The sequence below is a fragment of the Echinops telfairi genome, unplaced genomic scaffold (genome assembly GCF_000313985.2).
Source record: "Echinops telfairi isolate 266 unplaced genomic scaffold, ASM31398v2 ScPeMD7_7420;HRSCAF=8458, whole genome shotgun sequence".
NCBI lineage: Eukaryota > Metazoa > Chordata > Mammalia > Afrosoricida > Tenrecidae > Echinops > Echinops telfairi.
The window spans coordinates 51,819,455-51,828,472 of NW_022111320.1; the positions used below are offsets into that span (position 1 = coordinate 51,819,455).

General features: G+C 59.8%; 1 protein-coding gene across 2 annotated transcripts in view; it reads left to right on the forward strand.

The window, feature by feature from the left end:
* The first annotated feature begins 960 nt into the window (after positions 1 to 960).
* Positions 961 to 9,018, forward strand: part of MAPKAPK3 (MAPK activated protein kinase 3) — a 31,924-nt gene continuing 23,866 nt past the window's right edge. The window contains exons 1-2 of one of the 2 annotated variants that reach the window (XM_004715188.2): positions 961 to 1,051; positions 1,276 to 1,552. In XM_004715188.2, the coding sequence (XP_004715245.1) occupies positions 1,328 to 1,552 (225 nt within the window). In that variant the 5' untranslated portion in view covers positions 961 to 1,051; positions 1,276 to 1,327. The remainder of the gene's footprint in view (positions 1,052 to 1,275; positions 1,553 to 9,018) is intronic. The other variant, XM_045297503.1, reaches the window with a different exon arrangement.

Here is a 9,018-nt window from a genome sequence, read left to right on the forward strand (position 1 = left end):
CTGGAAAACACCTTTGGGCGGGAATGAGACTGGTGCCCGCTGCTGTCCTGCGCGTAGGCCGTAGATGGCAGCAGAGGCCCGCGCTGCGAGGCACCGCCGGCGCAGACTCGGGACCGCTCCCACCTGACTCTAAGTAAGCTTTCTCTACGGGACTGTTTCTCTTCTTTAAAATGGGGGTGGGAAAGCGGCTTCAACATATTTAAGGGCTCCCTTAGTGGAGGAGGCTTAGCATGAAGGAGATCATATGCCAATGGGGAAGCCACAGAGAGAATACGGAATAGTATTGTTATTTTTTGCCACCGGGGAGAGGGGACGACTTTTAAAAGAACCGCACCAGCGCCGACGGTAAGGTGAAAACTCAAGGAATCTAATCCGAGGGGAGCTGAGGACGTCTGGTGCAAGGACGCTGTGCTTCCAGGGAGAAAGCCCACGGCCAGGTGCACAGGTTCTCAGAGTGGCGATGAGTTCCTGGGAGAGGCCACTCCGCCCAGCCTGCTGGCACACGGTCAGAAGTCGGGCTGCTGGCAGTGGGACACCACTAGGGAAGTAGGGAACCTCCAGCTAAGCAAGCCAGACTGCATGCCCCACCCCCCTGGCCCCATAGGAGCAAACAGTCCGACTGGGGGGGCGGGTACCTGGTGCTCCCAGGAAAACCAGACACCCCGTTCGCTCCTCTGTCACCTCTGAGGTTTCCTGCAAAATTCAGGGCTCCGACAGACGCCTCCGGGCTGGGGCGGGTGGGTGTAGGGCTCCTCCCGGGATGGCCCATAGGGGAAGGAAGTTACCACCCTCCAGAAAGGCCGCCCCGCCGCCCTTCCTTCTGCCCAAGTCCCGCCCTGCCCTACGCGGGGCTGCCTGGCCCTTTAAGGCTCTCTGAGCGGGGCCCCAAGTCGGGGTGACGCGCTGGGGCGGTCACGTGGCCGTGGCCACAGGACTCTTCGGCAGCCGGCCAGCCAGCCAGCCAGCCAGCCGGGCACTCACTCACCTACACTCTGCGCCCAAGACTGCCACAACTTCTCCGTGCCTTCACCAGGTGTGCCACGGCCACCAGGTAAGCCCTCCTCAGGTCCCCTCGGGGATCCGAGCTCGGGGACCCGTGGCCACCTTCTCTGGGTCTGCCACGTGCCCGGCCAGTCACAGTTTGCTAGGGTCTGGCTGTGCGACCACCCGTGGCAGCTGTACCCGCACAGTTTGCCCGGCATAACTCAGGGGTGCCAGGATCAGGGCGTGGAGGCGAAATCTGGGCGGGCCTCACTCTCAGTCCCTCTCCTTCAGGTGGTCCTAGTCGCTCCAGGCTGGGGCCGTCTCTGTGTGCCCCTCGGGGGCCATGGACGACAAGACAGAAGCGGAGCAGGGCTGGGGAGTGCCCCCACCAGGTGCCCCCCCTGGACACGGTTTCTCAGGCGACCTGGCCTCCGGAGTCCGGCGGACACCCAAGAAGTACGCGGTGACTGAGGAGTACCAGCTGTCCAAACAGGTGCTGGGCCTGGGCGTGAATGGCAAGGTGCTCGAGTGCTTCCACCGGAAGACGGGGCAGAAGTGCGCCCTCAAGGTCAGTGCAGGGCTCTGCTGCGGCCTGTTCGGACCCTGAGGGTCATGGTTGAAACCTCCTAGCCTCCACACCAAGTCTCACCCTCTGCTACCTGTTTGGCAGATGAGGAAATTGAGTAGCTAAACTGTGGGCGTTCCTGTCGGCATAAGGGGTGGGGTGCTTAGGGGCAGAGAAGGCGTGCCTGATTTCTCCCGGCTTCTGGCCCCGCATGGGTGTGAAGTCCCCAGGGGTGGGCCTCACTCAGCGTGGGTGCCCCTGTGGTGATCAAGTCCTTTGGCCAGAGATTCCTTCCGCCTCAGACTGAGGGTCTGGCAGGACTTGGGGAGGGACTGCCCCCTACCTGTGGCTCCCTACCTGCCAGGGCTAGGAACCTCCTGGGGCAAGGTTGATGCTTAGATCACAGCCAGCATGGGCAGCAGGGGGCTGCTGGTGGGCCCCTGCTGAGTCACTAGTCCCCCGTTGAAAGCCACAGGCCCTGATCCCAGCCCGGCCCACTCTGCCTTCTGGGCAGAGGCAGCCAACCATTTAGTCAGGACACAGCTCGCGCTTACCGAAGGCTTGGCCCAGGGCTTGCTGATACGGGTAGAACCGGGCCCCTAGGAGCGGATCCTCTCACCATGAGGTTCTAATGCCAGTCACACAATTCTGGGCCCGGGACCTCATCTCATACCCAGAATCCCTCAAATCTGTCATTGACCAGAGAACTTTGCTCATCTACAGCTTGTGCTCATAGCTGGAGGGGTGGAACCTGGCTGGCAGAGTGGCTGCTAGAGGTTAGAAGTTTAGCAGAGGCTCCCGAGTTATGATTATGTGCCTGAGCGGTGAGTGCTTCAGCTAGGGCTCTCTCTGATCACTGCCCTGTGTTTGCCGAGCAACGACCTGGATTCCGGAAGCCGGGTTTCCTCACCTATTCAGGGAGAAGCCATGGCAATGAGATGAGACGCTCTGAGTGCTTGGGGCTGGCCCTGGCACAGGCGGGAAGGCCTACAAGAGCTGTCTAGGGCACACAGTCTGGCTTTGCCGGGGCCACTAAGACCCCTGGAGGGCTGATGTCTTCAGGGTTGCCTTAGAGGGCATCTGAAGATGGGGAGTCCAGGGCTGGTGGGCCAGACCGAGGCAGGGCTGCTTCCATCACTGGCTGAGCCATGGGACGGGCGAGGGACCGTGTGGAGTCCTAGGCTCACACTTCTGGGCTTCGGAGACAGGCATGTCCGCAGGAAGGAGTGCCTTTGGCCATCGGTTTCGATTGGCCGAGCTTCTCTTTCGGCTGGTGATGAGAACTAGGATGGGGAGTAGAAACTGCTCCTCGTGCCCACCCAGTCCCTCAGGCAGTGCCCAGGGCACATGCCAGGGCCCAGATGCAGCTCTGCGGGAAGAGAAGCCGGTGAGGATTGGGACTTTGCACCCTTGCTCACTCCCTTACTCTGCCCCACCTTTTAATTAATATTAAAGATATGATATTCTATTGAGTTTGGGGTACGCATATACACAGCAAGTGAGGACCCATTGGACACTCTCCGCAAATGGGGACATGACGCACCTCTAACATTCTGTCACCTTCCGAAATGCGTTGTAGCATGAAGGAGATGAAGGTGTACAGAGCAGCCCGTTCGGTTCACCACATCCAACGCTGCACACACGTGCCGGTCTTACCATCCACTGCAGTCCCTTCAGGGCCCCATCCGTAACCCCACCCCCACCCCGTGTTTCCTCTTCCTGTTCCTCCTCCTTCCCCCCCCCTGAGCATCGCCTTTGGGCCAGGGAGGCTTTGGGGAAATGGTGGATTGCTCATGGACATGGGCAAGGGGTGGTTCTGTTCCAGACGGAGGTAGGGCTGCGGCCTTCCGTCTTGCGGGTCCCCCCACTCCCACCCCTCTCTCTCTCCAACCAGTAAGCCGGCCTGCTCTGCCATGGTGTTCCAAGAGCTACCCTTCCCAGGATGCGATTTCTCCTTGTCTCCCCAGGTGGACATCTGAGTGGTGATGTCGCTGGTTTCGAAGGAGGGCACCAGCCTTATGTGAAATGTCCTTTCTCTCCTGTGCCGCTTTGCTCTTCAGGGAAAAGGCGACCTCAGGGGATAGACTCAGTTCTAGGGTTAAAGACTGTCTCGGGCAGTGGGCTCAGGGGCTCCTCGGCTCTCTGCTGTCCCTGTCTGGATTTCTCGTTGTTTTAAACGTGAGTTTGAGTTTTGCTCCATCACTTTCTCCCAGGCAGCTAGGGTTGATGCTGGTGCCCCCGTCAGAATGGTCAGGGGTGGCAGCCGGGCACCGTCTAGTTCTTCTGTCATTGAGAACGATGGTTTTGGACGTGCCTTGGATGGGTGAGGGACCCCATCGAGCTGGCAGCCTGCCTCTCAGTTCCAAGGTTTTGGCCCTGTGAGCCGACGGGGCTGAGGTCGCAGATGCCGAGGGCAAGGCGGGGAAGGGGAAGGAGGTGAGCGTCCTTGGACCCACTCACTTTCGTGGGGCTGGGCCTAGCTCCTTCTCCACAGGTGTGCCCACCTGTTCATCCATGACTGGCTGGGGAGGAAGGGGGAGGACTTCAGTTTTCTGACCATAGAGAACAGGCTCTGTCCTCTCTCCCTTCGGGTTTTAAGGGTCACTGTGGCTGGAGGTTGTCGCCCCAAGCCGATCCCCACAGAGGCATGTGACGATGTGGAGATGGGGCCCCCACCCTGGAATCTTCATGGTTCCTCTTCTCTGCCCCTTCACTGATCAACCTGGAAGACCCCACCCAGCGAGGCCAGGCCCTCTCTACCTCTCAAAGGGTCCTGGAAGACTCAGGCCTAGTCATGGACCTTACTGTGAGCGACTTGTGGCCGTGAGAGGGGTGCTGTCATCTCTTGGCTGCATGACTTTTGCCCCTCGCCCAGTACTGTCCACGTGCCCCTGGCCAGAACCTGGGTCCTGCATACGTGGGCGGGCCTGGGCCCAGAGAGTCCCCGTCAAATGGGCCCCACCCCTCTCCTCAACTGTCCCGGCTCCGCCAGTGTGGGCACCACACACTCTGCTTGGTGTCCCCTGGCTCCCCAGGACTGTACCCCAGGTCTAGGCGGTCCAGCGAGGAGGAGCTGCCCTTTCTGGCAGTCCCAGCCTGGGGCCCTGCCCTCTGTCCGTGACCACCCTCCCAGCCCTGTTGCCCAGCATGGCAGCCAGCGTGAGCACGGAAACTGGGGCGCAGCAGATACTCACAAAACAGGAAGAGCTGTGGCCACTGTCCTGGCAGCTGCCACTGCTCTGTGTGGGCCCTCAAGGGGCAGGGTCCGTGACCTCTTCCCCTTTCCCCAGCTGGGTCCCTCAGCTGCCCCTCCCAAGGCCAGGGGCTGGCTCAGCCATTCCACCCTCTGGTCCCGAGTACTGGCTGCCCTGCAGGCAGGGATTGGATTCCGAACCGTAGGAGCTGTGCTGCAGAGAAGGGCTTTTGAGGGGCAGTGGACTGCCTCTTCTGACCTCTTGCTTGTGCCTAACTGGTTAGTTGGCATCCCTCACTAGACACAGCCCGGAGGTCCTCTGGGCCTATCAACCATCCCGCCCCATCCGAGAGCCAGCCCCTCCAACCTCGCCATGTGTGTGGGAGCTGGAGCCAGAGCGGCTGGTCAGATGGCACGCGGGGGCTTGATGGGAGCTGGGCTCTCCTCGCAGGACAGGGTTCCCTCTGCTCCTGACTTCCTCCCCAGACCAACTGTGCTTCTCAGCTCCTGGCAGGCAGAAGGGGCCAAAACACTGCCAGGCTCAAAGGGAAAGGCCCCAAGGAGACACAGGTTCTGCCTGTGGTGGGAGAAGTGGGCCCTTCCCTCTGGGCTCTGGGCGCAGGCCCCTCCCCCCTCTGCCTCTGGGGCCTCAGCTTCCCTTTTCTGCAGGGAGCGTTGCCTGGTGGGCCTCCATAGATCCACATGCCTGGACGTCCCCTGCCAAATCCTCTGGGCAGAGTCCCTGCGGCCAGTGTCCCCTCTCTGGGCCTCCGGGTCTGGGGATGCTGCCCCTCCGCCTGGAGACAGTGCTGGTGTCCCGTGCGTCTGGCCGTCAGGGTCCGCTCTGTGTGCCAGACGGCACGGAGGACACTTGTATCCTTCAGATGGGAAACGGAGTTCCAGAAACCAGGAGAGTTTGCCTGTGGCCACACAGGGATTTGAGGAAGGGGCTTGAGACTGGACTGGACTTATTTCAGCACTCAGGGACTCTGAGGTCCAGGTGGATCGTGGGTGACAGCTTTCCCTCTCCTGCCCTGAAGGACCTTCCTGTGTCCATCAGGGCTCAGCCCCACTGGCCCCTCTGCCAGGAAGCTGCCCAGAGTGGCTGGCGTTGGGACCTGGACGGGATTTCCTCCCCAGAGCGTTCAGGAGCCCCTGTGGCTCAGTGCTCCCTGTGGCCTCTGGGCCATTCCGGGCTGGGGGAAGTCCCTGCTGTCCCGCTCCTGGCCAGGGCCTGGCCTGCAGACTCGTGTCTGTGGATGAGAGCCGAGCTTGGGTCTCCGAGGCAGTGACCCTTCTGAAGCAGGTTGTGGGGTGTTTGGAGCACCCTCCAAGCTGCCGGGGGGGGGGATGGAGGGGGGCTCAAACTGCCCTCCTTGTGGCTCTCGATGTTTGTGCCACCTGGGGACACCAGGACGGGTTCAGCCATGCTGGTCCCTCCGAGCTAGAAGTGAGATGTCCCCCGGGTTTCTTCCTGCCAGTGAGGGGAGCTCTGATGGACTCCTGGGAGATAAAACCACAAGTGCTGCCACTTCACTGGCGCCAGGTCTGGGCCAGGGGTCCCTCTATCGGTCCCCAGGAGACAGAGAGGACTTTCTGCACCATGTGAAGTTTGACGCCTTGGAAACCCCCAGAGGGGCAGTTCGCCTCGGTCCTGTAGCTTCACTGTGAGTCGGCATCGACTCGGGTTGACAGTGAGCTTGGTTTGGTTTGGAGCCAACAGAGGCTTCAGGGAGGCTGGCCCCTGCCGCTCCCCCGTCTCCTCTCTGCTACTTGCTAGCCCCTCCACTCAGAAGTGGGCATAGAGGCCCTCTCCAGCCAAAGTGCCAGGAGGAGACACATGTTATGGGGCAGTAGGCCCAGAGCTCAGGACCCTGGGCGCCCTGCTCTGCCCGGGGGGACAGCACCCCTTGCTGCATGGGTGGGGCCAGCCTGTTGGGGCTGGTGCTGCTGAGCTGGATTGGAGGCAGGGTGGGGCAGTTGGGCGGGGCGGGTGCTTTCTCTTTAGGCAGCTGCCACCCCTCCCCTGCCGTCCTCAGACCAGTCAGATCAGGCCCCACGGGGCCCACTTACTACCTAGTCTACAGGCCAGCAGCCCTGCTCAGTCAGGCCAGCATCTATTTCGCCCCTAGCCACACTCCTGGGCTGCAGCTCCTCGTATCAGGGGTCCCTCAAATTCTGTGCCATCGGGTAAATTATAGATGCTTTCAATGCCACTGCCTTATACCCCAGGGGGACGGCCAACCGTGTTTTTCTTCTTGGTCATAAAATGATAGTAAGACCGCCAAAGTCAGCCAGTCAGTCGTGCATCACCCGCGGACACGCAGGCGGAGTCTGGGCCCCACTACCCGGTCCCAGAACAGGGAGTTCTGATCATGGGCCCCGCTCCATACCCACCTTCACGAAATGATCACGAGGATCAGGCGCGACAGCAAAGTGTGGCGAAGAGAGCAGATGGTGCCCGGCTATCAATCAGTGTAGCGTCTGGGGGCTTCAAGGCTTATATTCAAACAAGCAGCCCTCTAAGCGAGGAGCCAACTAAGTCCACATGGAAGAAGCACACCAGCGTGTGCCATCCAAGGATGACAAGTACAAAATCCACATATGACGAAGGAAAGCGTCTTAAGAGCCCACATGTGAACACAAGGCTGCGGGGGACCGTGGGGGCCCAAGACCCATCTGCAGTGTCTCGTCAGACTAAGCCGCTGGCAGATCCCCTCTGGCCACCGTCCAGGGTCTCAGGCAGCTTTGCTGTCAGATAGAGAGTCTTACAAGCCTGATTATGGGGCTGGAACGATGGTGGAATGAGACACCTGGTCCACTGGCCTCCCTCTTCACGTATCCCGAATTTGCTCTAGGTTTAACTATTCGGACTTGTTCCACGACAGAAGTTTCCCCTCTGGCTTGTTTTAATAGTGCTGGTGGTCTTTTTCTTTCTTACTCTTTATTTTTATCTTTATATTTTTATTCCCTTCTGTTCTTTATTGTTTCTGTTCGGTTTCCCAGTTGATGAAGCTCAGAAGGAATGGACACCTCGGGACAGTCACTGAGGCTGTGGTTGACTGGGGGACCAGGCAGCAAACAGTGGCTGCAGGAGGGGCAGGGCGCACCGGAGCGGACTGTGATGATGTGCACACAGCTCTTGACCACAGAAGTGTCCGTGTCCATTTCATAGCCATACACGTTTTACAAAGATTTCCTGAAAGAGAAATAAAACGACATATTGGGGGGCGGTGGTAATCAACAGCCCTGCATCACAGAGCTTCCTCCGCCGCCCTCACCTAGCAGGAAAGACTCTCAGGACCCATGTGCCAGGCATCGTGGAGCCCTCTGAGATGTCCGGCCCCTTGCCAGGCCTTTCGGGCTCAGAGTGACCCTAGAGGTCGTGACCCTAGAGGTCGTGACCCTAGAGAGCAGAACAGAACTGCCCCAGAGGGATTCCCGACTGAGATCCTCATGGAAGAGCTGACTGTACGTTCTCCTGTGCCGCGGCTGGTGGGTTTGAACAGCCGACCCTTTAGTTAAGAGCCAAGGACTTAATCAATATGTTACCAGGGCTTCTTTCCAGACTGCCAATCTCAAACCACACTCCCTGCCAATGGGTATATTTTGACTCATAGCGACCCTACAGGACAGGGCAGAACTGGCCCTTTGGGTTTTCTGAGACGGTAATTCTTTACGGGAGTTGAAACCCTCGCTTTCCTACCATGGAGCGAACTGCTCAACTTGTGGCGAATGACCCTGCTAGGAACCCACCAGGCCACCGGGACTCCCTTCTGGGCAATGTGCCGCAGAAAGGAGGCCCCTGGAGAGGGCGCCACACCCTCAGAGCAAGCCCCGTGATGGCATGTCAGGCCGGGGCTGAGCAAGTGGAGCTTGTGGACACCCCGGGTTCGGCGGGCCTTCCTCAAGGATTTAGAACCTGTGTCCTCAGTAACCCCTCTGTGGGGACTCCTGGGGTCTGTTTCCTGCCCCGCACACCAGCTGAAGCCCGCTCTCTGGGTGCCAAGCCTTAGTGCTGAGAATTCGAATAACCGTTAAGTGGCTAAGCCTTTTCCAGCGCCTCCTGCCTGGCAGGCCTGCGCCCGCTGTCTGTCTGCTGATGACTTTCCTGACCCCTCTCATTCCTGTTTTATGGGTGAGGACAGTGAGGTCTGGAGGGGTGGACGGCCTGTCCCAGGTGGGCTGTGTGAGTCCAGGCAGCCTGACACTGGCTCTTCGCATCCAACTCACCTTATACCTGTGTACACCTGTGTGGGTGTAGGAGGGTGGGGAG